We start from the raw sequence: 15,208 nt of genomic DNA on the forward strand, positions 1-15,208 counted from the left end.
AATATCGTGTTTCTCATTAGCTGACAATGGGTGGTATAATTAACTAAACTATTAGCAAAAAAAAGTGGCATATTCAACACGAATAACAAAAATGTAATTTCTGTTTTGGAAATTGTGTACTTTTTCGCGTTTTAATAAAAAAATATTTTTGTGTCAACATACGTTAAACAGGTAGCAGCAGTAGAGCCAAAACAAAAATAATGAAGCAATAAAGTTTGATTTTGCTTTTGGTCCCTAGAATGTGAATAGCTATAAGCAAAGTTTGACAGTTCAGAGTAGTTTTACAAAATTTGACACTTTAGAGGAAAATCAAAATTGCAACCCTGCCGTTGCTATCTGTTTAATATGCCTTGGTTTGTATATTTTTTTGGATATGGTTATTAATGAGCTTAAATTGTCCGTTACTGCATCAAAAAAGCACAAAAGCGAAACTTTTATTTTACAAATTGTTTACATAAATATAATTAAGGGGTTATACGCAGTTATGAAGCAAATAAAAGACGAGTTGTCAAGGATTTATCCTGAAGAAACTTCAGAATATTTTAATTTGAAAATGTTTGGCGGTTATAAAAGCATCCTTCAAGAACGTAACAAATTTTTTTATTTATGAAAATGTTGATTATAGAGCGGGCTGCAGGCGATTTCTGGAACCTCCTTTAAAAAAAGACGATTTACGGTGTACATCGTAACTCAGGATTGGATTATCTGAAATCAAAAAACCAAATAAATTTTGTTAATATATTAGATTATCTAGTAATTAATCGTTCGGCTAATCAAAATAGTGAATTTTCACAAAATGGCAGCTTTTAAAAGAAATGATTTCGATTTTTACGTTAAAATTTGGCCGTAAATTGACTATAAAATGGAAAATAAGTATCAGATTTACAAAAGGAACGATTAATTACTAGAAAATGTATCTTTAAAGATTGAGTTAAAACGGTTGACCGATCAAACAAGCCGTTTTCGAGATATCGTGTACACCGACTTGAAAAATGCCGTTTTGAAAAAAACACGTTTAAAGTTTCAATACCTACCTTAAAACGTGCCGAGGCATCTCTACATATTTAGGTATAACTCCGAAAGTATTGCTTAGATCCACTTCAAATTTCGTGCGTATACTTTTGAATATATGTACATTACAAAAATGCAATAAAAAAAATCGAGTTTTTTGAAAGTCATAACTGCGTATAACCCCTTAATGGAATTAAAAACTCATTGTCATTGGCATTTTTTAAAACATCAATATTTTTACTATTTGATAACATCTATAGCCATTAACATAATTTCGCACATCAGCATCGGACTCATACATCCACACATAAATACAGGGTGGGCCATATAGCGTTTGCTTTTTGAACCACCTATTTTTTTGAGAATGGTAACACAAATGACATGTCAAATGTGTTCATAATTTACTTAAAGGTTTGACATTTACGAAATGGGACGCTATACGCTTGAACAAAATTGGGAAATATTGAAAACCTATTTCCAAAGTGGTGAGTCTTCTTCTTCTTCCATGGTTACAGTAAATGACGAGCGTTACCGTGACATGCTCAACGAGTTTTTGTTTCCAAAAATTAAAGCGGATGACATGGACGACATTTGCTTTCACACTGCCGAAGTTACACTCGAACTTTTGGCTACCGTTTTTGAAAACCGAATAATCAGCCGAAATTCCGATATCAATTGGCCGCCTCGGAGCTGTGATTTAAGCCCGTTGGACTATTTTTGTGGGGAGCCATTAAGGACAAATGCTATGCGAACCATCCAGAGACGATTGATGCTTTAAAACACGAAATCGAAGTTGCCATTCATGAAATTGGAGCCCAAACAATCGAAAATGTGCTTAAAAATTGGGTTGATCGAATGGCCCACTGTAAAGCCAGTCGTGGCAGTCATTTGAACAATATTATTTTTCATTCATAAATGGCAATGTTCAATCTTCCAAATAAAAAAAAGTTTGAAAAAATATTGATTAGTTTTTTTTTATAGCCGATTCAAAAAGCAAATTTTACATGGCCCACCCTATACATATTTACTATACTATTAAATTCTCACTCATGCATACATATGGAACGAAATTTAAGCCCACATAAATATTAATTTTTTTTTTTAACAATTACATATAGTTTTTAATACCTAATATCCACTTACTAGTTTAGCTAGCAGTAACATTATTTGTCTTGTCTTTCTTCTTTTTTTCGTATTTTTCCATATTAAATTCGTCGGTTATTTCGAACGCGCTCACACATCCCACGTACATTACGCGCTTCTTCCTCAATTCAAATTGCTACCATACAAATCGAAATAAATAAATATGTATATGTATGTACATATATGTACATATACACACATATATATATATATATATATATATATATATATATATATATTTATATATATATATACATATGTTAATGAACAATAAACCGCTACCACCAACCATCAACTACCACTGCTACTCTGTGTTGCAACTGCCACAACAACTGACGACGACTGCTGATGCGTTCCATTGTGCTTCTACGTAAATTTTTTGTACCGTTGCTCAAATATTCTGTAATCGACCGTTAAAAAAACCATTTTATATTAAATAATAACTATTGAAATCCTTAAAAAATATAATATCGTACTGTAAAAATTTGCTTCGACTTATCTTCGACTGCATGCGCATCTTTTCGTTGAAACGCAGACGAATCCAGCCGTAAAGTCTGCCGTAAAATCGGTGAGTGGCATATATATGTATGTACGTACATGTACATAGCTGTACAAGTAAACCATTAAATTAATGATCAATATATACTCCTATTTATGGCCATAAGTTAGCTAATTAACACCTGGTATTTGCTATGTTCGTTCTTTTAATTGTTTTGTTGTAACTAAGTTTCTTTAACGTTATTATTGCTTTTTTTCAAGTAATATGTTTGAAAATATGCTTAGATATTCATATATAATATAATAAAATTGTAAAAATAAAATTTCACTTTCTGCGTTATAGTTAATCATTAATTTCGTCTGTCGTTTACTTACGTCTTTTATTATTCAGGTCAAAGAAGGTTCCCGTGGCGTCAAAAGCGCTTACAAAGACTTAAAATCCAAATTTCGTGACATTACACCACCCAATAACTCGACACCACGCTTCCGTTCGCATCTGGCTTCGCATTCGCGAGATCGCGCTGACGGCACCACTGCTGGCAATGAATACGCGTTCAGTGTAGACGCTACCTACGTCCGAACCAAGTCCATTGTTGGTCATCATTCAGCACCGAGTTCGCCTATTTTCGGTAATAAACGCGCAGCCAGTGGTGCTACGGGTGGCCATTCATCAACAGCTACTTGTTTTAAATACGCTAGTCCCGAGGATCTAAATGACTCGAACCAGTATATGCGACGCGCCCCGCCATTGGCTATGTCTACCTCGAGTACGCATATACGGCCGAACGGTTCTATGGGTATTACGCATGGCACTGCTCATCTTCCTGCTAATTTGGCTCCGTCTCCAACTGTCAGTCCGGAAGGCTCGGTTTGTTTGTCGGAGATGAATTTGTCCCAAGAATTGCAAAACCACCCGCTATTCAAGCCGCCACATGTGGATCGTAGTGTGAGTACTAATATAAATATTCTTATTTTTAGATTTACTAAATAGTTGTAGAAATTTCGTTGTTACGTTCATGTAGTTATGTCGCAAATCGATAGTACGTGGCTGACGTGAAACGAATGTGTCGGGCAGGCGTTGCCAAAATTGTGTTCTATTAAATGTTAGTTTTTGAAATGGCAGAGAGAAGAGAGGTAGCCTTCTAATTAATGTGACCACGTTCCATATGTTGCTAAAATTTTTCTTGGTTCCTAGCCGAGCAGCCATTGAGGCCAACTCCTCTAGATATGACAATCTTAAAAAACGATATCTGAATCTAGTCAGAATTTGACAGTAATACACAAGTCGCAAATACGTTCTGCAGATTTTTCTTCTTCTTTCCATAGATTTCATAAATTAATAAGTGCTGTTTACAATTGTTTCCAAAACATTCCCCATATATTTTTTATACTCCCGCACTTTTGTTCACATAGTGGTAGTATGTAACAGCATACAAGAATTAATATAGATACAGACAATTGTATACCAAAATGCTCAGAATGACTAGTCGATTTAGTTATGTCTGTCCGTTCGTCTGTGAGCACGATAACTCGTGCAAAACATAATAAATAATAAATAAACAATAAAGCTTGGCACACATTATATACTCTTCGCCCAACGCAGTCTGGTATTGAAATACGGCGAAATCGGTCAATAACCAGCCCTCATGCCATATAACGGTAGTTTTCAAAAAGAATAAATCCTGATATCTGTTAGAAACGAAGTAAAGTTACTAAAATTTGGTGCAAATGATAAACTCAAGAAAAGAAATACGACGCAAGTAAAATTAAAAAAAAAATTGCCGTGACGAATCCGTGTTTTTTTTTTATTTATGTACCTAAAATGAAGCACGAATCCAATAATTGGAGTAACCCAGCTTTATCGAAAGCCCAAGAAGCTCAAATGAACAAATCAAAATTCAAAACAATGACGATTCTTTTTTTCGATATATGTACATAGGATTCTGCACCTTCACGGTCTCAAGATCAAACTAGTTCTTGCTGACTCCATGAACTAGTAAGGAAAAGGCGGCCTGCATTTTGGGAGCCTAACTCAGGAGTTCTTAACCAGGGCAATGCTAAGCAAACACAATATTGAAGAGATAGACCGTCAGCCTTATTCGTCAGATCCTTCGACGTGTTACTTCTTTCCTAAGAAGAGATCTGCTTTAAAGGGGCAAGATTTGAGTACGTTGAAACTGTGTAAAAGAAAACGCTGGGCGTTCTGAAGGAGCTGACAGAAATAGATTTTTAGCAAGCTTTGGAACAATGCAAGATTCGCATGGAGCGTTGCTGGATTAGAGTAGAGGTGTATATTGAAGGTAGCTCATAATAGTTCCTGTTCTTTTCACCCTTTTTCCGCTGCAATGGTATCACAAGAGACGTGCAAGCATCTAACCTAACATAATAAGTAAATATGTATACCTTCTGCTCAAATATGAACGAGACGTTATCAATAAAACGGTCCGCGGATGGCATATGGTAAAAATAAATTTTTTATTTTTTGGTAGGACTGTTATAAACTTACATGGCAAATTTCAGCGTGATATGTCACATAGTTTGTTTTCTGTGCTACTGTAAACAAGTCAAGCTCGAGTGTGTTCTTCGAATTCTCTTTCTGTGCTACTGTAAACAAGTCAAGCTCGAGTGTGTTCTTCGAATTCTCTTTTATGACTTCAATTGTCTCAAAATGTTTTCCACGGAGCGGTAACTTCAGCTTGGGAAACAGGAAAAAGTCACATGGAGCCATATCAGGCGAATACGGTGCTTGTGGAACGATATTAACATTATTTTTGTTCAAATAATCGCGAACAAGACGTGATGTGTGAGCTGGTGCATTATCGTGATGCAAGAACCATGACTTGTTGTCTCACAATTCCTTCCTTTTAAGACGAATGTTCTCGCGCAAACGCTTTAAAACGTCTAAATAATATTCAGCGTTAACCGATTTTGCGATTTGTGTGATTTTCAAGCACAATTTCCTTTACTTTTCCGATGTTTTCGTCGTTTACTGATGTTGCTGGACGACGTTCATGAGGCAAGTTTTCAACCGATGTACGGCCCTCTTTGAACGATTTGTACCACTGGAAAACACGTGCACGCGATAGAGCTGAGTCCCCATAGGTTGTCTGCAACATTTTTAAGGCGTCTGAAGCCGAAATTTTGTTGGAATAACAAAATTTCAAACAAATTCTTTGTTCAACTTGAATTTCCATCGTTAAATTCGAAGAACACATTCGAGCTTGACTTGTTTACAGTAGCACAGAAAACAAACTATGTGAGATATCACGCTGAAATTTGCCATGTAAGCTTATAACAGTCCTACCAAAAAACAAAAAAATTATTTTTGCCATATGTCATCCGCGGACCGTTTTATTGATAACGTCTCGTTCATATTTGAGTAGAAGGTATATATAATCGCAATAAAATGTTTTCAGATGCCAGTCTTGTTACTTCATAGTAGTATGTATGTATGTGTCGTAGGTTGGTTGAAGTATAGTGGTATAGTGATATGACTTGTAAAACCTTAATCTATTCGAATCGTTATAAATAGGTATATAACGGAGGCTCAAAGGCCATCCACTGAAGGGTCTGCTGCGACTGTCTGCTTCCTACCTCTTTAATGAGGAACAAATATGTATCAGTAAAAGCATAAACGAAAATTCTCAAAATTTATTTTCTTCGTATAAAAGTATTCTTAATTAAGGCTGTGTGTGAGTTCGTCTAAATTGTTACCTTAAAAAAAAATTCCAGATCAATGGAAAGTGTCGGAACAATTAAAATTATTTTTGAGCATATTTTCTAACCTAAATTGGACTGTCACATTTGTTAGAGCGAGCGTTAGGTGTAAACAATTTTGTAGCATATTTATAATATTCGTAAAGCAATTATTATATTACTAAATAGTCCAAAGCCACCAAAAAGTTATTTATTTTATACATTTACAGTAGATGACGAAATGAAGTTGTCAACGTAGGCGTGAATCTATAGTTTGTTATTGTATATGAGTACTTTATTTTAATTGCATGAGACCTATCGATATCGATAATTATAGTCTGATAACGGAGAATGGCAAACTGTGTTGACATTTTTATTCAGTAAGGTTTTGCAAATCGTCATGAATCGTTTTACGTCAGAAAAAGGCTTCCAAATTGTGGGAATTTACTTTGAAAAAAATCTGTAAACATCGAAGCAAGTGTACGCAAAATTTAAGGCGAAAATATCGGGGCGATGGGCTCAGATTTATAAATTGGAAAATTTTGAGTTTTTCGTTGTGGAATATAAATAATAATATTGTCACTCACTTTTTTATATATATATTTGTTTACGTTAAATCCCAGCAAGAATGCTAAAACTCAATTGGTTATAATTAATTTACATCAAGGTGGCCATTCCCAAAGATATATTGCAATCAGTAAGACCCAAACCGATTTGGAAAGTAATCTCGTCTTAAAAAAAGCAAGCGCCTGCTTTAAAAACCCAGAATCTTGTCTTTGGATGCATTACCACCATTTTTCCATAAAACTGCTTCAGTTTCACGCAGCGATAAGTTCGCCTTTGTCACAAAGGAATCAATGATCTTCTGATCTTGCTTCAGAGAGGTTTTTTTTTCGAAGCTCGTCCGAGGAAGTTGTCAACGTTTTTATCTTCAGCATACCGTCTGAACGTCTTCGACTTCTTCAAATATTTTGCTGCAGATATATGTGAAATTTTTGGACCTTTAGAGTGTGCACATAGGAACTCACGCAGTTAAAAAGCAATTTTCCTAAATTCTGTTTTCCTTGTAACTGCTGCTGCAGTCCACTATATTAGTTTAGGTACTAAAATTCAGGCGAGCTCACACATAGCCTAAATCCAATATTCGATAAAAGTTTATATAAAATGTAACTGGCATCGAACAAACTAGTTTACGGGGAAATTTCTTATCAAAACTTGTTATTATACCATTTTTCCCCAGTAAAGTATCGAATTTTGACGTCCGTTTGTTCTATAAACAAACAGTTTCAATTTCAAAAATAACTCTTTATTAAAATGAAAAGAAACTCTTACATATAATATATATTTTACAAAAATTAAAAGCTAATCGAACTGCTTTATTGAGATTAATCTTATTTCATCCTTTTCGTACAATAAATATGTGTTTAGCCAATTCTGTTAATTTATGTTTAATTAATGTTTATCTTCCGTGATATCTTACTGTAATGACTTTGAAGTGAAAAAATACAACATTTCAGTCTTAGCCAACCATTTCATGTTAAAAGTTTTTATTCCAATTTCGCCCGACGTAGTCATCTGGGTCCCCACGAGTGTATAGTAACGCATAAACCATACGTATATAAAACCTATATTTCTACATTATCATATATGTATGTAATAACGATTTTATAAGAACAAAAAAAATGTATTTTTGTTCCTGATCCGCTAACCATTTGCAAGCTAAGCAAATTTTTCCGTTGTTTTTTATTCGGATACTGATACCAGTTTTATCGAGACGCCGAATTTGCAATTCAGGTGTGAAAGACGGAATATTCAGCACACTAACCATGGCAGTACACGTACGTGATAATGCTGCAGGGCACGAAGGTTTAATGCTCGGCGTTTGATAGCTCTAGTGGCAAATGCACGAGCAAGTTAGATTATTGTCCCGATCATGTCATTTGGTAGGGTAACTTCGCGGAGTGCAAAGTTCGATTCACCCAGTGGCAAAGGCTTATCAGACTGCAACTTTCTTGGTATGAAGTGCTTATTTTTTCGGAAACTGTCGGTAATAATATTGCGTTCACCATTTTTAAACTGGTGCAGCCAACAATTTTTTTTTTCGCCTAGACTAGAAGCTGTTGCGTGCGAGGGTGTCGATCTAAATATTTAATACCATGCAAAGGATAGCTGGTTTCCGTATCGCAGGCACAAATATTTCTTTGCACTTTAACGTATTTTAATACGACCAAGGGATAGTTGTTTATCAATTGCTGATATTGTTTCCGTAAAATTTCCTTCATAACCCTGCATTTACACCTGTCAGATCAGATATAAAACAGTCACCGGGGTGACTCAAACGTCTGCTGGACTAGGGTTAAAAATGTGTTGAAATAATAGGACTATGAATAAGTTCGTGCGGTTTTACAACAGATGGCGTAACTTGATTATTATTCCATCGATCCACATTTCCAAACATTCATTGGAGAGCTACTGTCGTAAGGCACAAACGTCAGTATAAGTTTTTTATTTGAAGCGTAAACAACAATATTTTTACCACACTTGAAAATGTCGAATTTCGTGCCAAATAATGTGTTTTTGCGGGGAATTCTTCTTCATTATTTTAATATGAAGAAAAAAGCAGCCGAAAGTCATCGTATCTTGGTGGAAGTTTATGGTGAGCATGCTCTATCTGAGCGAACGTGCCAGAAGTGGTTTGCACGCTTTAAAAGTGGTGATTTTGGCTTGGAAGACGAAGAACGCGAGGGTGCGCCGCCAAAGTTCATGGATACCGAATTGGAGGAATTGCTCGATCAAGATCCGGCTCAAACGCAAGAAGAGGTTGCAAAAACTTTGGGAGTTGATCAATCAACCATTTCCAAACGTTTAAAAGCCATGGGAATGATCCGAAAGGTAGGCCATTGGGTGCCGTATGAATTGAAGCCAAGAGACGTTGAACGCTGTTTTATGGCATGCGAACAACTGCTTCAACGGCACAAAAGAAAGGGTTTTTTGCATCGAATTGTGACTGGCGATGAAAAGTGGGTCCATTACGACAATCCAAAACGTCGGGCAACGTATGGATACCCTGGCCATGCTTCAACATCGACGTCGGCGCAGAATATTCATGGCCTGAAGGTTATGCTGTGTATCTGGTGGGACCAGCTGGGTGTTGTGTATTATGAGCTACTGAAACCGAATGAAACGATTACGGGGGATGTCTACCGACGACAATTGATGCGTTTGAGCCGAGCACTGCGAGAAAAACGGCCGCAATACGCCGATAGACACGACAAAGTTATTTTGCAACATGACAATGCTCGGCCACATGTTGCACAAGTGGTCAAAACATACTTAGAAACGCTCAAATGGGATGTCCTACCCCACCCGCCGTATAGTCCAGACCTTGCGCCATCCGATTACTATCTCTTCCGATCGATGCAACATGGCCTGGCTGACCAGCACTTCCGTAATTACGATGAAGTCAAAAAATGGATCGATTCGTGGATTGCGGCAAAACCGACCGAATTTTTCACAAAGGGAATCCGTGAATTGCCAGAAAGATGGGAAAAAGTAGTAGTAAGCGATGGACAATATTTTGAATATTAAATTTGTAACCATTTTACGTCAATAAAGTTTCAAATTTCGAAAAAAAACCGCACGAACTTATTCATAGTCCTATTAATAAAAATACAAATTAATAAATGGTCGAGAAGTATAACGGCAACAGTTTAGAATTTCTCGTTTGTCTCATCAATTTTAGGTTAGATAAAAATATGCCTATGCAACTTAATAAGTATTACAGTATCTAAAACAATATTTTTATTTTACGATAAAAGCTTTTTAAATAGCTTAAAAATTTTAATGCTTCGAGAATTTTATTATTATTTTTTTTTTAATCTATTTTTATAGATAATTGTATTAACAGTTAAGTATAAAGTAGGCACTATAAGCTACAATAAAATACTTAAGCTGCATTAGGTGATTATCTTGTGTTTAGTTAAAATGAATTAGTTAAATTTCAAAATTGCTTACAGGTGCTGTTAGTTCGTTTTTGAGTAGACATTTTGGGAGAGTTGGGATCAGTAAACTTTCCGACCCATAAGAGTTTGGGGACATAACGTCAAAAAGTAAAGTCAACACTCTTGCACTCTTTTTCAAATATATTGCCATGTTAGTTAATAATACAACAATGGTGAAAGGCTTATAGTCTTTATAAGTATAGGCCGAGATTTCCCTCCATAGAACAATTGTTTTTCATGAGAAGATTCTTTATAGCAGAAATTAACTCGAGATTATTATATACCGTAACAGCGAAAATATCATTTAAGGTTCATAATTAATGAAATTCCATTAATGAAACTAAATAAGTAATATTTAAAAGTAAACTGAACTGAACTATATTTGCATGTACTGCGGACAAACGCCGTACCGGAGTGTGGTTGAACGCGGCAGCACTTATTTAGAAATAAATAAAAATAGTCTATATCCAATTCCTATGTCCGAAAATTCACATAATATTTTGAGTAGTAATTAAACTTTTACATATTTTTTTCCAGTATACATCGAAAATTTTAATATTTTTGCAAAAACAAAAAAATATTAATTTTTTTAAATAAAAAATAATTTTTGGTAACATAAAATGAAGCATAGATAAACGAAAGATATCAAATATAATTATTTAAAACAGCATGGCAGACTGATGAGTAGGAATTGGATTGGATGGCCTGATTCATAGGCTTTTTTGCTGTAAACTAGTGCAACCAGAGCGGATATTTGCGAATAAATGAATATTGCATATTTAATACTTATTTTCATATTTCAAAATTTTTGCATATTAACACTTTGTACTCTGATGCAGAAATTCGATGCGCTGTGTAAACTATTTATGCTCATACAAAGAAAAATTACAAAGACTAATGTTTCAGAAATAATCTTCGTGAAGATGTAAAACTACATCAAGTATTAAAATATAAAGGTTTTATGTGTTATTTTATGTGCGTAAACATTTTAAGTTAGAGGTAAGGATTTCATCAAAAACGCTACGTAAAGCTTCGTGTTGCTGGTTAGTCCGTGCGGTAACGACCTTGAGTGCAAAGGGTTAAGACATATTATTCGTTCATTTCATTCGAAAACAAAAGAAAAACATAAGGCGAATTCATATAAGGTGATGTTACTAGTACAACTACTTTGTTTTCTTTCCTTTCGTTTTTGTGGTTTGAAAGTCCAAATTATCTGTTTCGTGGGCGTGTTGATTGAAATTCCTTAAACTCATGCAATGTGTGAAATTTACTGTATTTAATATAATACAAATAAAGGAATACATACATGTAAATTTTGTTTTATTATTCCTGCCACCTGAATTCATCTTAGACAATTGCCTATTTTGTTAACCAAAACCAATATTTATTTCAGTTAATACATTCATTGTTTATGGCAACAATGTAGAGCGCCCATTTTTCGAATAATTACATCTGGCAATGCGTCTTTGCTCTTTGCTTTTGTAGCGATCAGCTGATTTTCAAACAAGCTTTGCGCACCATGGTGTTTTTGAATCTGTGCAGTTATAACACTCGAAAGCCTATGTATAGATGAAGTTAAAGAATTTGTTTGCATTGTCGAAGAAATACGCACTTCAAAACAAACAGAAATTAATGATATTTAGCCAAAGGTGTGGATGCCACAGATTCATCATTTAATAATTTACTCTAACAGTAATAACGTAATCATAATTTAATAAATAATAAAATTTTAATACAAATTTAAATAATTTGATTTAAACTTGTAAAATAAAATGTAAATGTGATTTATTCATAAATTTTGAATGAAATATGTATTTGAAAAGTTTTTTATTTTGTCGATTGAATGCATATCTTTATTTTTTTTTTATATATAAGCGCTTATTTTAACATTTTATATACATATGAAATATCCACTCTGGTGATAACCCTTCGGTTGATTCTGATTTCGATATCATTGTGTACTATATGCAGCTTCGTATCGCTAGTTTGCTGGAAGAACGTCATAAGTCAAAAACTCAAAAATTCGAGAAAAATGGCTTCATACTTTTCAATTTATTACGTTTCCATAGATAAAAAGTAAAGACACATTTTTACCTAATGAAATACTGTCATAGATATCGCCGCTATTGTTTTACACTACAAAAAGAAGAGTTGATTTTCATTTCTGCGTACTTATCCTTCTAAAAACAAAAAAAAAATTTTTTCGGACTATGATGTTCTTATAGAAAACGAGCGATATGTGGAAGACCGTCGAGTGTATTTCTACCTTTGAAAGACTTCTCATAGAAAGGGTCATTCACCTTTCGGAGGCAGCTTAAAATTGTAGGTTCCTTCATTTTAATCAGCATCTATGTGTATATGTACGTAGTATACTTATTTATTTTATATGTAATGTTCTAATTGATCGCACGCCTGCCTGACTGTCCCATATGAAAATGCTTAACATCTTTATTTTTTATGTGTTTGCACAATATCTGTATATAATATATAAAAATTATGTGTGCTTAAGTGTATGTACATACATAAATGTTCATTGTTATCGTTACATTGCGTTTTTATCGGTTCTGTTTTGTTTTGTTCTTTTCGTTATATTTTTTATGTACTCGCATTTCTGTTACACATGCTCTATGTTGTTGTTGTTTTGCTCATAAATTCAACCATCAAATGAAACCCCGCCAAAAACAAAACAAATAATTTGCTACGGCAAATTGCCGTAAATCATCAACACCATCTTCCTTTACCAAAAACGAAAAAATCGCTACGCCTTTAATAACAATCGAAATAAAAAAAAAATTTCATCAAACAAAAAAATGTATTTAAACGAATTTTTATCATATGCTCGCACAGCTAAAGCCCAGCCATAGATTAGACACGCATAGTCAAACTCATCATAAGTCTTTCTATAATCCGCACCATCATCATCATCGCCAATATAGTCAATCTACGAGCAGTAAGCATCAACTAGAATATCACCGACAACAAACGCAAGATCAACGAAGAATCGCCGCCCCTCGCGCCGGTGGCACACCACCACCTCGCCCACCACCGCCGGCCCCACACTTACTAAAAAAACTAACTGCTGGATCTACAATCAGTCCGGTAAATTTGTCATATACTGGTGGCACACCAGTGTCATACTATAATCATCCGCAGGTGCGAGCCCCTCAAACAGCACTTGGACTACATTCATATATAGTTTCAAAACTGCCTCTGAAAGACGAGAAGGCGGAGGAGTTGGAAATGTCAGAGACCTCAATGCACACGTCGCCCACCACGAGTGAAAGAATAGTAGCCCACGACTCATCTTACGACAGGCCACCAGATATGCCACCACCGTTACCACCTCGGCGTCAAAGCATTGGCAACAGTGATATTTTCTATTTGGACAACGACCTAACTGCCCCACTGCCATCGTTTAGTACGGCTGTTGATGGGGGTAGTAATGCGATCGCTATGGCTGCAGCTGCTGTACACGCGGGCGTACAAAGTTTGGAACATAATTTGTGGAAAGATAATACGCACCGCAGTTTATTACCACATGATGTGCTGCGCAATTTGTCATCAACGAGTAAATCCATTGCTGCCGCTATGTCAACAGCGTCGTTCGGTTCAAGTGGCGGCTCATTTCGGTCGGCTCTATCGTCATCATTTTTTCATCAGAGGCGTGACGAATACGCAGATACAACAGCAATAGCAGCTTCAGAAAGAATAACACCAGTGCCAGCACCACGGCAGAAAAAAGAGGTACAACAGTTCTCCCAGCGCCAATCAAATAATTGTCCGTCTATGCTACCATAGATACGAATGTACAGTGTAGTGGCTCTGTAGTGTACAGTGTGTGCGAAAACACAGCTTTCAGTAATATCAACTGCGACCATCTCCATCTAACTGTTGGTGTTTGGATTGCATACCATACAATACTCCTTTTCCATTCCTTACCACCCATTCCCCTTCCATCCATGCTTGTTATTTTAATTTTATTTTCGCTTAATCGATATACTATATATTTATGCATTGGTGCTTCTGTTGCATTTGGTCCTGCTACTCAGATGCTTGTCTTAAATTTTAACTTTAAGATTGCTTTGTTGTATCATGGAAAGGCTTCACACTAATTTTATTTATAATGTGTATCAGCTTTTGTCAGGATGTATTCGCACAAAATGTAGCCATCTGCGTTAATTTTCCATGTAAATTGGGCGAAATCGGTTCATAATCACTATCATCTCATACCATAAAAATTTAATTTCCAAAATAGTTAATGTGCAAACACAATAATCGGCGGTAGTTAAGCGATAAGAGAGGAAATCCAAATGCTCTCCTCAATAAAAAGTGAACGGCCCTTGTTTTGAGATGCAGGTCTAGCTCCAACTCGACGACATCCTGATTCTAGTCTAAAATGGTTATTCTTTTGAGTGCATCCGCCTGTCCTATTATTACTATGAAATCATTGTCCTAAAATAAAGTTTTAACATTTACTACTCTGGGCAAAAAGTAAGGTGAATTTAGTTGTAAAACGAAAAATCTTTATTTATTCTCGTAAATCAATTTCATCCCCTTCAAAACATTCCCCTCTCGATGAAATACACTTATGCCAACGATTTTTCCAATCGCCGAAACATGCCAAATAGTCCATTTCCGGTAGAGCCATCAGCACCTTCTTCGATTCAGCTTTTATCTCCTCAATCGACTCGAAACGCGTTCCACGGAGTGGTCTCTTGAGTTTTGGGATTAGCCAGAAGTCAAACGGACCCAAATCAGGCGAATACTCTTTTGGCGAAATGGTTACGAAGAACGAGTGCAGTGTGACACGGTGCATTATCCTGATGCAAAAACCAAGAGTTGTTGGACCATAATTCCGG

General features: G+C 35.5%; 1 protein-coding gene across 10 annotated transcripts in view; it reads left to right on the forward strand.

The window, feature by feature from the left end:
* Nucleotides 1–15,208, forward strand: part of LOC128866374 (DENN domain-containing protein 1A) — an 84,814-nt gene that overhangs the window by 32,651 nt on the left and 36,955 nt on the right. For 3 of the 10 annotated variants that reach the window (XM_054107051.1, XM_054107047.1, XM_054107048.1), the window contains 3 exons: nucleotides 2,690–2,722; nucleotides 3,044–3,598; nucleotides 13,197–14,093. In XM_054107051.1, coding sequence (XP_053963026.1) covers nucleotides 2,690–2,722; nucleotides 3,044–3,598; nucleotides 13,197–14,093 — 1,485 coding nt within the window. Of the gene's footprint in view, nucleotides 1–2,689; nucleotides 2,723–3,043; nucleotides 3,599–13,196; nucleotides 14,094–15,208 lie in introns of those variants that run through there. The other 7 variants (XM_054107056.1, XM_054107055.1, XM_054107052.1 and 4 more) reach the window with 5 other exon arrangements.

Source organism: Anastrepha ludens, chromosome 6, assembly GCF_028408465.1.
Source record: "Anastrepha ludens isolate Willacy chromosome 6, idAnaLude1.1, whole genome shotgun sequence".
NCBI lineage: Eukaryota > Metazoa > Arthropoda > Insecta > Diptera > Tephritidae > Anastrepha > Anastrepha ludens.